The 17,777-nt window shown below is 42.9% G+C and overlaps 1 protein-coding gene across 4 annotated transcripts in view; it reads right to left on the bottom strand.

The window, feature by feature from the left end:
- The window catches only part of FAM13C (family with sequence similarity 13 member C), a 47,558-nt gene extending 41,020 nt beyond the window's left edge, over positions 1-6,538 (bottom strand). Inside the window, exons 1-2 of one of the 4 annotated variants that reach the window (XM_064430044.1) lie at positions 6,374-6,538; positions 1,519-1,575 (exon numbers count right to left, since the gene is read on the bottom strand). In XM_064430044.1, the coding sequence (XP_064286114.1) occupies positions 1,519-1,575; positions 6,374-6,435 (119 nt within the window). In that variant the 5' untranslated portion in view covers positions 6,436-6,538. Of the gene's footprint in view, positions 1-1,518; positions 1,576-2,354; positions 2,535-6,373 lie in introns of those variants that run through there. The other 3 variants (XM_064430041.1, XM_064430043.1, XM_064430042.1) reach the window with 3 other exon arrangements.
- Positions 6,539-17,777: the final 11,239 nt, after the last annotated feature.

Genomic DNA, 17,777 nt, shown 5'->3' with positions numbered 1-17,777 from the left:
CTGTTAGCATTATCACACACTCAACTGTGGAGCTACTTAAATGTTTGCTTTAGAAGCACTCTTGGGCTTCTGACCTACAGTTCACATTCCCCAAATAAAATCTGAAACTGTCTTTTTTATGCAGAAGACTTCCCCCACCCAATGATTCACAGTAAGCTATAACCTCACAAAACATTCAGCACGGACAGTAACTCCTCTCAACAGCACACTTCCCTTCTGTTGGTCTCTGGATGTGAGGGCCATTGCACAGAGGGAAGGAGGAAGCCACTCCAAGTGAGGCCTGAACAGCCAGGGATGTGTTTGACGAAAACATCCACCTGTGTAAGAGACACCTGGAGCCTTGAACAGACACAGTTACTCGTGGATGCTTAATCTGGGACCTGGGACAGGCATTTCCAATCCCCACCCAGACTACACTGTGCAAGCTCTCTCCAAGGTGACCTTGCTGGTGTCACCCACACCAGTCACTGCACCCCCAGCCTGCTCTCATGCCTTCCATGGGGAGCACCACGAAGTTACCGCAGTGCAGGAGGCAGGGCTGCCTCAGGAGCTGGCAGTGGCACTGCTGCTCCAAAATCCCTGCCTGGAGCTTGGGGTTCAGGTGGGATTTCAGATGTCAGCTCCAGCTGGCAGCATCCTAATGGTCAGCTGGGAGATGACCTCTCTCCTGGTGTGAAACTTCCACGGCTGAGGGAGTCAAGGCTATTGAATTAAATCCCCCTGAGATTAATTTCTTTTTTTTTTTTTTCCAGAAAGCATAACTTGCTAGTTCAATGTTTTCTCCTAAGGATTTTGAGCTGCCAAACTCACTTTCCATCTGTGGCCCATCAGCATCCAGATGGATGCTTGCAGGGTGCCTGTGGAGTTGAGCACCATTGCTGCCCATGCCTTCTGCAAGCAGGCTCCAAGGCAGTTGTTATAGTTACAGCTTTATAGCCCACGGGCACCCCAACAGTGTGCACCAGTGTTGATAATTTTGAGGTATCCTCTGATTTTAAGATCTTCCTGAAAGGTTAAGTTGCACACCCTAGCAATCAATATGTACTAACATAGCCATGAGAGAGGCATGCCTCAAGAATACTTCAGTTACATTACAATTTAAAGGATTTCTTTTTCCCGGACACATTCATCAATGAACACATCCTTGCACAGTTGCAAAACTCTGCTTACTACTGCTTTGCACCAGCTGCTGTACAGTAAACTTTGGTGTATAAGCACCACAGCTGCATCTGAATGACAGGAGTATGATGTGAACTTAAGAATACAGACCACAATGCATTTACTTACATAATAGCAGCAGTAAATAATCTTCATATTGATCACACAAAAGTGCATGAGATAAACACATAGAATACATACAATAAATACATTCCCAGAAATACTAGCACCTTTTGCAGGCAACACCCCAGAAATTCTGCATTCCCTTGAGAATAAAGGTTTCTTTCTAGTGTTTTAACAGAAGCATCCACAGCTTCACTTGCTGCCAATGGATTTCAGACAAAGTTTGCAGGAGAGTACCTGGGACTGGAGCTGCCTGCTTGATCTTCATGCACAGAGTCTGAATACCCGTCATACCTTGAAAATGAATACAAGATAATTATTGGTTTTCTGCCAGCTGCAGAAGCTTAGCTTTTAGTAACATTACAGTGCAGCTCATACTATAAACACATTTCTTCTTCTCCTCACACTTTAGTTAGGGTCATTTAATGCCATAGCTGCTCCATGATAGTCCAAGTCTCAGAGGAAGAAGAAGATTTAGATGTTAAGTGTGCACAATTTGGTATATTATTTTCAGAGAAGTGGAAAAAATTACAAGGAATTCAGATGTTACCATAAAAATCACAGGAAAATTATGAGAAATTCTGTATTCTAATTGCTTATAGTATACTTCACATTAACCTCAAAAATAATTAGACACAACTAAGGATTTTTTCTCACAAACTCACAAAAATATTAACTATGATAGATCAGTCACCCTTTATGCAGCAGGAAAAAAAAAATCCCCAACTAAATAATGAAGTGAGAGTTAGTCTTAAAAAGTGAACTAGCAATATTTTTTAAGAAGCCTGAACAATCATAATCAATTACTTCCTTTAACTTACAAACAAAAGAATTGTTCCCAGGCTGCCTAATCAGAAGAGAAGTCTGGATAAATATGCCAAACCACAGCCACTGAGAGGACACTGGCTGCATGGCTGAACTTTGCAGGATGATGGAACCTCCAAAGCCCACGGGCAGCCTTTCTTCGGATAAACATGCATCCACAGGCATGCACTCCCAAAATATGCAAACACCGAGCCTGGTATTGCTGGGGTAAAGTCAGGGCCCTCTCCTCACCCTCAGCTCATACTCACAGGGCACAGACACTAAGGAGGCCTGGATCCCTTGAAGTTTTCTGGCAGAGGAATCTCTTCATTATGGGGGAAGCAGCCTGTACTCCTGCTGACTTGTCAAATTTTGAGAACTGCCCCACTTAGAAGAGAGTACATTAAGTGACACATTCATAGCTCTGCGTTGCAATTTAATGGCAAGGGTTTAATATATTCCTCTTCCCCACCAGTCTTCTGCTGGTGTCTATATCAAAAGTCAGACTGCAGCAGAAAATATTTAAAGGGCCACTCAAGTGTTTACACTTCCTGAATACATCAGCATATGCATGAGAGCATTTGCTGCTCACAACTGGAGCAGAGAACTACAGTGGCAGATCACCCTAATCACACAATACTCCTGCAATGAGTGCAGCTTTCCCCATATGGCAAAGTGGGATGATGGATGGAAGACAGGGCTTGATGTGCAAAATGGGAAAATTCACTGTAGAAATCTGGGTGCCAGTCACACCTTCCCCTCGGGCCAATACCTGAGTGCCTCACAGGAAGCAGCAAGGGGAGGCACAGGACACACTGGGGGTTTGAATAACAAAGCCCGGTGTGAAAGGAACCAGGAACCTGGCTCTAGAACTAGAAGGAACATTTCAGAGGGATGAAACAACAGAAAGAAAACGCACTGGAAGGAGGCAGTGCCAAGGTCAGAGCTGGATGGACAGAGCTCCCAGCACAGACAGACGAGAAGGAGAAGGTGCCACCAGGTGAGGTGTGCACCACGGGCCAAACCATGGCCAGCAAAGTCCAGGGATCCCCTAAAGGGACAAACTCTCCCTCCTGGGGTGCCTCAGAGAGAGGAGGTGGGAGGAAGAAGCTCTGTCACCAGTTTTGCTCCCTCTTCTCCCTCTAGTCACCTCACTTGGCAGCCTCCTGAAAAACCACCTTGGCAGTGGGGAGCACTCTCTGGAGGGACAATGGATGGCTGAGCACAATGGTCAAACCAAGTCCAGTGAAGGAACACTCTCCTTAACTGGGGGAGCTGGGCTGGCTCCTCGAGGTGATCTGGAGAGGCACAGCTCCTAACTCAGCACCCAGCAGCTGACAGGAGTCATAAAACAAGACACAACTTATAAACAACATAATGAGTGTGACAAAATGTATTTGAGTAACTGGATGGCAGTAGATAGGAAATATAAGCATTGATGTCAGAGAATACAATGATCATCATGAAATTTAAAAGATCCTGAGGAAGTTCAGAAGAAACACACTCTAAAATTTCCCACCAAAATTTTTGTCTGTGCAAGAATAAATAATAACCAGGAGAGCTCACTCACACAGGACAGTGTTTGAGGTTAGGACCATAGCAGGACCTTTAAAAAGATGGATTTTTGATATGCAAATATCCATCATTAAAACTCCATCATGGAGTTTTCCTACCTTGATTTCTTAAAGAAATGCATCATCTGTGTTCATGCCTCCCGTCTGCACATATCAAAACCAACACGTACACCTTCTTTTCCTCTCACCAGTAACTTGTACATCTTGTTGTTTATCTTTAGCTGTATTTAATAGATAGGGTGATATTTGAGAGTTTGGTATGTTTTTTGATAATCTGTGGCCATATAGCAGAGAGACTTTTCACCAACCAAAAAACTGCAGCAGCATCTTCCTCACTCCTAAACCACCAGAGAATATGCCACAACAGCTGCAGGTCAGAAATCTAAATGGGTTGAGGCTTACATTGGGTAGGAAGTGTCTTTTAACAAAGCCAGTGGGGTGAATCCTCTCCCTTCAGTGCCCAATTCAGCTACTGACTGATGGATATCTCTTGAAAGTAAGAACATCCACTATTGATCTTATGGCATGGGCCAGAATCAGGTCAGAGCTGGGATCCCAGCCTGGATGGAGTGCTGCTCTGACTCTGGCTGGTACTGCCTCTGTGTTTCTTCCAGGGTCTCTGGGTTAATGGGACCAGCTCCTTCAACTTTCTACATTTTCACCTTCCCACGGGAGCCATTTCAGACCAGAGTGAGCCCTGCTCCCTCTTGCTGACCTGACCTTGCAGAAGCTCACGTGAGCAGCTCCCAAACCAGGCTGCATGCATGGCTTGCTGGGAGCTTGGCACCCCCAGGCACTTGCCTTGTCTGGAAAAATGTTCCTGAAAGTGCTCTAACACTGACTTGATTCCATTCAGGAAGCCCTGGCCTTGCCTTTGTCACAAATAAAGACAGAAATTGTTAAATGAGGATGTCTAGATGCGCATGGAAAACTCTCTTTCTTCTGCTAAATAAAAATAAATCTATTTTCATCTGTTTTCAGAGATGGTCAACACAAGCAATAAGTGATGAAATCAGTAAGAATTGTGTATCCTCAGCAGCTCTCAAAAGCTGATGTTGGGGGACTGCTCCAAATGAGATTTAGGGAAGACAACTCTGGAAACCAAGTTTGTTCAATGGGACAATGCTTTTCAGATGTCATTGTTCAGTCCCTTTGTTTTCTAAAAGCACATTTCTACCCCTTTGTTTGGGAATATAAGATTTAACATGAAATCCCACAAACAAGAACCAACAGCAGCTGAAATGAGGGAGATCCAACCCCTCTCCATCTCCCCAAGGGCAGGGCTGGCACCACACTCCCAGCTTTTACACCCTCCTGATTTAACATGAAGCCCACAGAGAAAAGCCATCAGCTTTGGGTCCCAGAAACATCAGAGGAGAGGCAGTCTTGGGGACTGCTCCAGGGGAATCTCTACAGGAAACAATGGATGTACTTAGGGACAGAGGAAAGGGAAGAAGGATAAAAAAATATATTATCTGTAATCTGGCTATTTTTCTGTGAAGAGGGAGCAACCCATAATTTTACAGACCAAAATTTATTACTTAACTAACAGGAACAAAGGAAATGAAAACAAACAAGCATGCAAGCAAACAAAAAACCCCTCCATGATTTATTAGCTTCAGCTCAATCTTTCCATATCTGCCCCAGTCACACACAAAGTGTGACTAAATTTAAATATTAAACAAAGCAAGGAAATATAAGCAAATAAAGCAAAGCAATATAACAGAGGGAAATTCTTTAGATCCCTTTGAAACATTACTTTTCCTGCAGAGGTTATGACAACACTTAGAGATGGCTCAGATGATTACAGCTTGGCCTGTTTCCAGAGTGTCCCCTGTCCCCCAGCACTCAGCAAACAGCTCATGTCCAGCTGGGGTGTTTAAATTATGAGCATTTTAGCAGTGTCAAACTCACCTACGATACAAACAAATCCATACATCATTTTCCTCCTGAAAAACAACTTGGCTCCTTACTGCTGCAGAATCATCCCCAAAAGCTTTTGAAACAATCAAAAGCATGCAAAGTAAAAATGCACAGAACACCAATATTGAAGTGGTTTAGACTAAAATAAGACAAAGACCATTTCATTTGCAATAGTTCCTAGAGGATTTGCCTTTCTAACTTTCTAATGTCCTCCCTTGTTTTGTCTGTAAAACAACAAGAAAAATCAACATATACATCCTCATGATTATGATATATACAAAAGGCCATGTAAGTAGTTTATGGAATAGATAGTAAAAGAATGACATTTTTGCTACTTGGCCTGTATAAATAATGTATAGGGATTTTTCAAAATATTTCCTAATGATTTTTCTTTTCCTAACAATGCTTCTGGTAAGTACAGACCATGTGTCCTTAGAAAACAGACATGCTTGTGTTTGACAGGATCATCAGTATCAGAAATGAGCAATATTTTGACAGAGGTTCATCCAACACTGAAAATCATGCACTCAAACGTGTGTGATGTGCACCCAGCATACATTCTCCCAAAAAAGGGATTTCACTGCTAAGTAGTCACAGAGCATTTAAAAAGGCAGCTGCTTTATGCAATCCTTCCCATACAGGCAATAATATATTTAGATTACAGAAAACTCAATCCAAATATATGACAGATAGCTTGGGACTTCTCACATACCACTTACAATTATTCTGCACGGTAACTAAACTCATCATTCCTGTTTAAAAATAAGGACATCTTTAAAGTGTTCACTTACTCTGCTAAAGCTGTCGTGTTGAAGGACTTATCCTGAATGCTGAAACAGAAACAAGAAAACATCAGATAAATCAGCAAGGCAGGCAGGCTCCCTGTGTGCTCCTCAGTTGTAGGAACACATGCACAAACATGGCATTGCGAGGCACGTCTGTGTGCTGCTCTGCATGCACAGCTCTACCTTGGGCTGCTCTGCACATGCTCATAATCAAGGAACCACAGGGATTAGTCCCACAACACTCACAAAGCCCAGCCAGCAGCACCCAGAATTCAGGCAGGGGTGCAGGTAGACTGTGAGGCTCAGATAGCCTTTCATAGCTGTGACTGTGCTGTTAATAAAGGCTTAGGTTTGCAAACAAGTATTTGGCATTCTGTCCTTTTAATATTTGCTCTATGTAATTGGCTCATCAAATGCAGGTTTTTTTACATAAATAGGGTTGCCCAGCTAGCTGTCTGGAGGTTTTCTTGTTTAGTGGTCTCTTACATGCTCAGTTCATGGCCAAACCACAAGGGATTCTATGAAAAAAAGAAATCTGGCAGAATAGACAGTTCAAGTAGGAAAAGGTTATTAAGCTAACAGCAAGCAGTAGATGAAACCATTCCTGTGAAAGGAATAGGCTGATGTGCTCCTGCAACAAAACATTTTTCACCTGATGTATTATGTTCAGCAAGGTCAGCTCAGGATATTGCAAACTGCTGGGTTTGAGGCAGCAGCGGAATTCCCCCTCTAAAAACACCCCTCAAATCCAGTGAATGCACTCTTGGATCATCCTGAAATCTTACAGCAGAAACAGGGAAAAAAAAATCCAACCAACAAAGAATCTCACTGCTACATAGCAGAGATGGGATTTTGTTGTTGTTGTTGTTGTTTGGGCTGCGGGAGAGAAAGCAAAGCAGACAACGCCTTGTGAGCACTCCTGTTTGTGACAAAGGCATCTCTGAGACGCCAGCATCAAGCCGAGCAGGGATAAAGAGAGGCACCTCCTCCTCCTCCTCCCCGCAGCAGCAGCTTGTGCCTCTGCGTGGTGTTGACACACATTTCCCAGGCAGCAGTGGCAGCCAGGAATCACAGCCTGACAAGCGCTTTCCTTTCACCAGCAGCACTGACAGAGCATAGCATCTCCCCCCGTCCCAGCCTCCCTGCCTCTCACACACACTGCCTGCTCTGCTCTGATATTTGTGCACACAGACCAGTGCTGAAAATGGCATGAGTTACCTGGGGTCAGAACATCACAGCCAGTCTGCGGGGACCTCTGCCCTTCAGAGAGCAGGTTTTGTGAGAGAAGGATGAATAGGAAAGCTAATTTTAATGGTTAGTAATTAAATCCTGCCCTAAAACTGAAATTTCAATTTTTTTCACCTGTTTCCAGTTCTTTTGCTCTGACCATACAAATAAAAATTTCTTTATCGCTATTCTATTTGCAGAACAGTAAATGAACAAAGGTATTCTTCTAGATTATGTGGGAAGTAAAAACTTAATTTACATGCTCAATAAGTAGAGTGCCATTAAAAATAAGTGATTTTTTTTTTTTTTAAAGTAATATATTCCAGAATGCTTAAGTGAATGCTTGACTCTTGATTTGGAATGGTTAGGCTGGGTTCACAGGTAGCACTTCAAGGGTGTCATGAAGGAATCACTGCATTTTATCACAACTGATAAATCCAATTGATAAGCATCACAGCTTGGCTAGAGTAGAATTTAAAGGACTGGATACCTACACACACCCCACAAGAAAAGGAGCTCTTACAAACGTGACTTCTCCATTTGTGGGTGCACAAGTCAAGGTCTGATCCTCCGTGAATTCATTCCCAGTGTGAATGCACTGCAGTGCTTAGCTGTTATTCCTGGGCAGATAACAGGACTGCAGATCCGTTTGTAAGGCAGGGGTGCTTTGGACTGAGGCCAGGTTTAAAGCATCATCACTTTTCTGTCGTTTGTCTGGATTTGGTGCTGAACAGCAACTGCTATGTCTCCTTTAGGGAAGCACTTTACATTGCAGCTCACTCCCAAACTTCCACTAGATGTAAAGATATCACTGACCAGTGTAAGTGGAGTCTCTTCCTGTAAGGTGGTGAAACTATTTAACAAAATGAAATTTCATGTAAAAGAGACACAGCAATATCAAGTGCACATCAAAGGCCAGACTCTCTGTTTCAGAGCAATGGACAAATGGAGCCACCCTGCTCCTGGGGAACACAAGAGAGGAACTACAGTAGACTTGCAATAACTTTTCTTCTTTTACCAGATGGAAGTAATTTGTATTTAGGGGCAAACAATCATTTCAACAGCGATGTTGGCTTGGGCCCTCTTGGCTGACCCCAGCTCCTTCCCCCTGCTTCCCATCCATGTGCTCAGGGTAAGACCAGAGCAAGCAAAGAGCCTCTGCCCTCACAAGGGAGAGCCAAAGGGGCTTGAACCTGCATCTCTGCTTCCTTCTAAGTCCCATGCATGGAGAAAACCTAAAACTGTTGTTACCTCCTTATTTTCAATAGTGACATGCAAGCCAATTAGGTGCATAATGCTTAGAACACCACTCTTTAGCACACTGAAATTCTCAGTGTCAGATATATTTCATCACCACATTTAGATGACATGCCAAGCTTCTCATTGTCCTGAAGTCCCAATGAAAATAAAGCTACACCTATGTGTGAAGTAAGCTTTGGACTTCCCCACTGAATAACAGATAAACTTCTAAGGACTTTTTATTTTTAATTCATCAGAATATGTGTTTCTGAAATTCTGAAAATAAGGGCTTTTTAAATCAGTTTTTCCTTTTTTCTTCAGAACAGCTTCAGTGATTCATATTTTTGCAAAACTTATGCCTAGGAAAAGACACTTTCTCTGCAGAAACGCTTCCCATTTTATACCCAGTTTTGTTCTTACCCTCTTTTGCCAAGTGCTGCTCTAGCCAACATAAACATCACATGACAGCCCTTAACTGACAACAAAAATGCCAGAGATCCCCAAAGCAAACATCTACATACATTTTGGAGATACCAAGATTAAGAAATATGTTTCTATTCACTTCTGGAAGTTTAACTAATATATTGCCTATTTATGGCTGATGAATAGATTGGCATAGAAATTCCATTCTTTATTTGGTTTGTACCATCAGGAGAATTACTGCTGGGTCAGGAAGGAGAATGGAACAGGAATCACAGCATCCAACTTGGTTTTGCACATAACAGAGACACATATTCAGAATAAATTATATGTTCATAAGCTCAGCATTAGCTGGCAGTGCCTTACAAAGGCAGTGTAAGACTGCAAAAGAAGAGAGAGGTAGTGAGGCAAAAGTGGGCAGAAATAGTTCTGGCTTCAGCAGAACAGGAGACAACAACAATCAAAATGTCATAAAAAAGAAGGAGCAATAGTGAAGCTCTCCAAGCTGCAGCTGTCTAGAAAGTCACACACTCCCCACACCACATCCCTGCAGGTCTTGTGGATCTTTGGGGTTCACCTGCAGAGCAGAACCTTTGCCTCAATTCCCCAGATTTGCTCATCTCACTAAAAGAAAAATGTTTTCTTTTCAGGGCATTTAGGACTCAGACAAATTATGAGGCCTTTCAACCCCAACAACAGAATAATGAAGAATTTGTGCAGGGAAATAAACTGTATTTTAAAGGGGAAATTACACATTTACAAAGAACTCTAAGCTCTCTAAGGTTCTGGGAAAGTTACTATTTTGCATGTAATATCTACTACCTAATGAAAAACGCAGTGCAAGCCTATAGGGTGTGATCAGCAGTTATTGCCAGACTATTTTCTTCATTATTATTTGTTATTCCGCAGAGTCAAAAGTGCCTGTGCTGGAATTGCTGCATCAAAGGCAATTATATCTTGCAGTGCTGTCAGGCCATACAAGGGGCCCCTTGGAAGGATGTGAGAGGCACAGTGTGACACACACACACTGCAGGATTCAGAGCCCAGGGCAACGCCCTCCAGCTCGGGGAAGGAGTTACTCATGTTCCACTACCCAAATAAAGGGAAACTTGGAATGATCTCCCCACTACTGTCTCTCTGGGTGAAGTCAAGTCATCCCTGCCAGACCTGGTTGAGCTCAGAGACTCATAAAAATACTGAGCAAATTTGTTTTTCTTGGAGCACGTGTGTTCCTGCCAAGAAGCAATGCCCTGAGCTGCTCCAGCCGTCCCTCTCCTCCCTCTGGAGCTGTGTCCATGAGGAAGGTGCACTGAGTCCCACCTGCCTGCATGCACAGCCTTGCTGCCACCAACAGAGCACCTCCAGCTCCCTGCTCTGGGGAGCAGACAAATATGCCTCCTTGGCAGGTCACACTGCTACTTCTGAGGCCACACTTCTGACTTTTCTTTAGGCAGTAAAGCAGTAACTCATTTCTGACTTTAGCAAGTCTGTTGTCTTCCCACACACAGGATTTTCTTCAGGGATAGAGGCAGGAATCATTCTGCAGCAAAGCGTTAGCACTGGGGATGGCTCCAGTGCCTTGCCCTTTCTTCAAAAGTGATCCTGCAGGATACTTTTGCTGTTTTCCAATCTGTAAGGCATAAACCAAGGAGCTGCCATGTGAGAGAGGAGTCACATGCTCTCTCCTGTAGTGATAAATACTGAGTGCTACATGCTGCAGCTCAAAATATTCATGTGTTCACCAACTTGCTTTCTTGATGAGCAGCCTGCCTTTTTATGGGCAAGATTCTCCAAGACATCAGCAAACATCTCAGGAGAAATTAAACTAAAATACAGCAGTTACATATAGGAGCCAGTTGGTGAGCACTCAATCCAGCTTCTACATCTTTGATTTTCTCTGTGACCTAATTAGGACATCATCTGAGAAGGGGAACCTGGGGGAAACAGCACTCAGCTGATCTTGCTGTGTGTCTCAAAATGAACTGACAGGCTCATGCAGGAAGAGGCTCCAGCTGAGCATAGGTGCAGACAAATTTATCATAATTCAGTCCAGGGAAATTCCATGAGGTGCCGCCTTTCTGTTGGGTTAGGTAAAATCTGGTGCACCTGCACAGAAATTCAGGGCACGAATATATATTTTTTTCTGGAGATATTTCAGTGTGCAATCAAACCGCATAATTCCTGGATCAAGCCTTTTAAGCAGTGTTGAGGTGAACACCCCAAGTGTGGAGACAGGAGGCTTGACTCCATTTTCTCAGAAGGCTGGTTTATTATCTTATGATATATATTATATTAAAATACTGCATTAAAACTATACTAAAAGAACAGAGAGAAAAGAATCATCAGAAGGCTTGAAAGAACAAGAATAGAATGCATAACAAAATCTTGTGACTCTCAGAGTCCGATGCAGCTGTATCTGTGATTGGCTCTTAATTAGAAACAACCAACATGCACCAATCACAGATGCACCTGCTGCATTCCACAGCAGCAGACAGTTATTGTTCACACTTCTTTCCTGGGGATCCCAGCTCCTTCAGGAGGGAAAAATCCTAGCAAAGGATTTTTCATAAAATGTCATAGGTACAAAGCAGTAGGCCCATGAACCCCATACACACTCACAAAGTACATCCAAGTTTGCCCTGAGTGGGGCACATCTACCCTGTAGCTCAAAAGGCACAAATCCCTGCTCTTTTAAAGAGTAAAATACCATGGAGCTACACAGTTTTGTGCAGGTTGTGGACCACTACAGTTCCATAACTTGATCACGTTTCTGCAGCCCAGGTGCACATACCTGAGCACGCACCAGAGGTGGCAGTGGGAGAGCTGCTGCCAGCACAGGGAATTGCTGGAGCAGGGAGCCCACACCGAGCTCTGCTGGAGAGCTACACCACTGCTGGTGCCCTGCTCAGACAGCATCAGCTGATTTCAGACAGGCCTCTGGCCTGAGGAAGAGTGCTAAGCTGGAAATACAGAACCATGCCTCTGATTTTGTTACTAAAGAACAAGTTGTTTCATGGAGTCCCATCAGCTCTGCTGAAAATCTCTGTAGAGATGGCCAAGAGTCATCATCCAGCACTCACAGGGCTGCATGATAAGCCCAGCTGTACCAGCCCAAGTGGAGCTACCGGCTGAGCTCCTACTCAGCTGCAGTGATCCTCTGCAGATAATTTCATATCGTCACAGATGACAAAACTATTTCCAGGAGGTTTACACCATAGTGAGGCTAGGCTCAACACAGCAGTAATTCATAACCAGTTTTTTCTCTCAATATTGCAAGATGAGTAAAAATACACACATATCTTTACATTTTATGTTCTTTCCAAACAGCTATTCACAGACTCATATCCCAGAAAGGCTTCAGTATTTGTCTTTTTTCACATCTGCCTGTAGCAGTGCACTCACCTATGAGGTACTTTGCAGATCTTGCTCCCTCTCCTCCATGTGACTAGCAGGCCACTTCATACTACCTTTCATCACCTGTAGCTTTATCTTCCCAGCAGCAGAGAAGCCAGAATGATGTAAAACAAAATCAATACCAATCTAGAGGACATGTATAAAAACCAACCTAAAGCAATTGCTGTCTAATTTCAGAGCTTATTCTCAGTGACATACAGAAGCACCTCTTTAATTAGCATTGTCCAAGAGTCCCATTATCAGCAATTATGTATTTTCAGGGGACACCTGGCCTGTCCCCCAGCATTACTGTTCACCACGTGGCACTTACTGATTAGTCCTACTGATATCTGAGGACAGGCCAGGTAACATCAAAAACAGATTGGCCATGAATCCTCTCTAAGCCTCTTGCTCATTTACAAAAGCTGTGATTGGGCAATTCTACCCTCTGACCACCAGCAGAAAACATCCACAGGCTGCTCTCAGAGGGCTGGGCAGCTCTACCAGGGGGCCATGCAAAGCTTTGCTAATTACACCACCCAAGGATGCTGCCCACAGTACTTAAAGCCCAGTAGGACTGATCCCTGTGACCACATGTGCCTGGAGTTTGGGTATGAAGACAGACTCCTCAAACCCCCAAATATTTTATTTCTCAAGAGCTTACTTCCTATTTATTATCTTTGTTGCACTGCAGGAAAATCTGATACAGACAGATTACGAACTATTAATGTATAAACTAACCCAGGACATAAAATTTTAAATTACACCATTATATGAAGTTTATGCCACTTTACAACTGCTTTATACATTCAGATCACATTCAGAGAACTCTGAATAATCACTACTGTTTGTGTGACACCAGGAGTGCTGACTGAAGTTGAGAAAGAGGATAGCAATAAATGCAGTTATAAAAGTATGACCTGTAACTTAAGTCTCCTGTGTCACAATAAATAACCAGAACTGCTTTTCTTTTGGAAACAAGAGGAAATACAGACAGTAACACATGTATGCTTAGCAGTGGATTTAGATTTACTCTGCATTACTCTGAGCACTTGAAATGTCTGAAAACCTAAAGATAATATTCCTTCCTACATCAAAAACAGGGAAAAGCAAGGAGTCCCCATTTGCACACCTCAGATACAAGTGTACAAGACACAGGATCCCACAGAGAGCTTTTTAACCCCATTCACTGCAGTCAGTTTCTATACATATAAATCTTTTACTCTTTTGCCAAGTGCTTATTAATTTCAGGGGCTAGCATGGTCAGAGAAGAAGCTGATGTCATTAAGTCAAAATTGATGTAATGTGTTTATTTATATGCTCTCTTCTGAACTTGCATCAATAAATATAAACCCAAGGCAGATCCAGCTTCTCACAGGCCCCTCTGGAGCCCATTCTGAGCCATGGAAAAAAGTCCTACAAAGAACTGCATTGAGTCAACTTATTCCTGGCTGTCAATTCAGACAATATTTCTTCCCAGCCATCTTAATCTCATAGAAAGGAAAAGCTGTCCACATGTCAGAAAAGAAAAGAATGTGGTGGACAGAAGAAAGAAAACTCACATTGGGGAATATAATAGGAAGGCATAAGCAAAATCCAGAATATACCCAGCAAATACAAGCAAACAGTCCCAGTGTAAAACAGTTATGATGGGCAGCTGAGGGAGGTCTTCTGGGCATTAACTCATCCATTTTTGTGGGAGTTTATAAAGCTCCAGTTGCTCATTCTCATTTCAGCCACAAAAAGTGCATAGTAAGAAATCCTAAATTTTTTTCCAAGTTGTTTTCTGAATTACTTTTCACAAAATATGTAGTCAGTGACATTTGAAACCCACTGATTCAGGCCATTAACTTTTCTAATATCATGATCCATTGACATCAGAAACATCTCATCAGTTATACCATATTCCTCTGCACTTGTATTTCACTGAAATGCTGTGAATAAGCCACCAAATATTAGCAGCTGCAGCCAGTGGTCAATTCCTGCTCAGCTTCCACCTTGCTGTTTTAATTTCTTCTGCTAGCAAGTAGTCCTCCTCTGTTTGGCTTCTATTTCTATGCAGGCTCATGATCCGTGCTTGTGTCCTACCATGCACTATTTTAATTTACCAGCACAATCCACAGCTCCTCAGCACAGACATAAGTTTGTTCTTCCAAAGTCTAAGAATATTTTAACTTTCAATACATTTTAGGTTGCTTTGGTTTTGTTGGATTTGTTTTGGGGTATTTTTTCCCAATATTTTTTTCTTTTATATTGAGGGAAAGAGAGAGGAAATTGTGTTTCACCCAAATGTCCATTCTCAGCACACTGTGTCTTGCAACACAGTAAAACAGGCAGGACTGGTCACAACACTCTATAGAAACTAAATAATACAATCCTGCTGCAGGATATTCAACTTTGTGGCACAAAATCAGAACCCTACAGAAAATATAAGAAAATGGCACATGTTATAAAGCATAAATGTTTTATGCACATATTCAAATTTATTTCCTGTTGTGGGTTGACAAGGAAGTGAGCGAGTTTTTCAGGAAGTTGTTTCCTCATTAGAAGAGAAGACTTAGAAGGATTTTGTTTTGCACAGTGGTACTTTGGGGAGGAGCAGAACCTGTGGCAGTCACTGGAACAGGGACTGAATTTCTTTACAAAGCTGAGGAAATATCCACATAACCACACACCATCTGTGCTCTCGCCTTTTTATTCTCCTGCTTAATGTGTGTGTGTTTATCTTGTGGGCTGGCTTGGCTGCTGGCTCAGGAGTGTCCTGAGGTAGCACCGAGCCCAAGCCTGTCTGCAGACGTGTCCTGTGCCAGGGCCACCAGGACATCTCCCCTCCTTAGGGAATGGGGTCTGCTGTCCCACACACCAGGATCTGAGCCCTGGCACAGCCAGGCCCCAGGTGATCTACCATCCACAGCACCACAGAGATGTTCTAACAACAGCCACTTATCTTCATGGGAATAAGTTTAGTCCTTGTATCCAGCTCCTACGAGGAGATGCTCTTCCCAGGACCAGGACAAATCTCACTGAACAAGACTTTGCAGAGGAGTTTTCTTCCCCTTCTGGCTCAGAGCACCTCACAGGGGTCTCCACAATCAGCTCCCTGAGGTGCTGCAGCACAGAGGGCAGCACTCAGCCCTTCGGTTTTCCATTCCCTATTCTCCTCTTCAGTACATTATTTGTTTGAATATGTTCTCATCCCACATTTACAACAGGTTCAAAAAGAATCTGAAAGCAATAATTTTCTCTGGGAAGACCTTGTGCCACTTTACAACAGCTGCTGACACTGAACAAATGACCTCCTTCACATAAATTTGGTCCCAATGCAAAATATTTGTGACTTGGATACTTCCTGTATGGATCTGCTGAACGGGAGCAGAACCATGTGGGAAACAAATTTGTGCAGAAAGCAGCTTTACCACTTTGCTATCTATTGCAGAAGGGCAGTGTACATTACTTCTCCCTTTTGAAGCATTTAAATCCTCTGTTGCAAAGCACATTGAGTGTACTTCATGACAAGATCACATTTTCTATCTCAAATTGTAAGTCCCCTGACCCTTTGATAAACTAGAGAAAATTGGTTTTGGTTTTACACTACTCAGAGAGTTGTAAATATAAGAAAGACATTTTCATTCTAATTTTAATGATATTTTCTGTCTAGCAGTTCTGCAGCATCAATCAGAAAGATACCAATGACAGAAAAAATGTTCTATTTCTAGGTGAGCTATCCATTTTTAGAGAGAATGAGTCTTTATGAAATTTTTCAGAAGCAGAGCCAGTGAAAAACAATAACTAATCCTTTAAAACCTGACTGTAATATATTTTCTTTTTTTTTAAGATTATGAGGAAATGACATCTTGCCTTTATATTAACAAAAATGCTGACAGTACTTATTAAAAAAGAGCAATGAATGCTGTAGTCTAAATGTAGGCATATTCAGGAATATTCAGACCTACAGTATCTTCCCTCTCTTTGCTGAAGCTTGAAGGACTGCAGCCTACACTTTCTAACCCAAATCCAGGCTCTCCAACCCACATTTAAGCACCTACACAGTTTCAGACTAATTTTAGGTAGCCACCAAGCTGAAAACCCTTGGCAGGTACACACACTGCTAATTCAGTGTCTGGGATGATGGTTGTAAAGGCTCTGGGATTATGCCTAACACTACAGCTGTGTTGATGCATGCTCTCTACAAATATAGAAAAAAAATCCTCCAACACACCCAAACTCAGCTCCAACAGTTATTAAGGCACCAACCCAGTTACCATCTCGGGGCATATTTGTTCTCCTCTCCCACTCCCTCGCTTTTCCTGTTCCTCACAGAACTTCTCAGCTCTGATTAACCACCCCAAAGCTCCTGTCTCAGCCCCGTGGGTGCACGAGGGATAATGCCAGCCAGGATAACTCTGGGTGTTTCCCACCAGCCCCACAGAGCTGGTGCCAGTCATGGGGGGGTAGTGAGGGCCCTTGCTCTCTTTTTCCTCTCCCCTCAGCACTGCACGTGGCAGATTCCACATCACTTGTAGCTGCAACCAGCCACTCGAGTGTTTTGAGAGAATGGGCTGAAAAATGACTTTATAAACTGCCCAGTGGGAAAATGTGTTCAGGCAGAGCAGGGAAAAGCCATTCTCCAAAGCAGTACAGTTCTTACCCCAGCATTACTCATAGCTGCGTGGAGAAACAGGAAAACCTGATCATCTATAGCCCCCAAAAACTGAGCATGACTCAAGTGGAGTGACTCACAGTTCTGACTAACCTGTTTAACAGCTCTTTTTAAAAAGAACCACTTTTGAAATAATTCCTGTGTGTTCTCCCTCAATTGCCTTCCACTGCACAGTTTTAAAGTGATTGCCAAAGCACAATCACAGTGCAGATCTAAGCAAACCACAACGATGCATAAATGTATCTTAAAGCTTTAAATAAAACATCTAGTTAATAAGTGTTAGGCAGATGTATTTGTCTAGAACCTAGCAGATTATTTCTTAGTCAAACACAAGGCAAATCCAGCTGAATGCCAGGCTGGGAGGATGGAGGGTTGAGTCATGCTCTGTTGAGTGCCTGTATCCAGCCTGCAGGTGCACTGCACTCCTCACATTCCTGCTCTGTGCAGTGAATTTCCAGCAGAATAAAAAAG

This window comes from Passer domesticus, chromosome 8 (assembly GCF_036417665.1).
Source record: "Passer domesticus isolate bPasDom1 chromosome 8, bPasDom1.hap1, whole genome shotgun sequence".
NCBI lineage: Eukaryota > Metazoa > Chordata > Aves > Passeriformes > Passeridae > Passer > Passer domesticus.
This window is presented reverse-complemented; position numbering and strand designations above follow the sequence as displayed.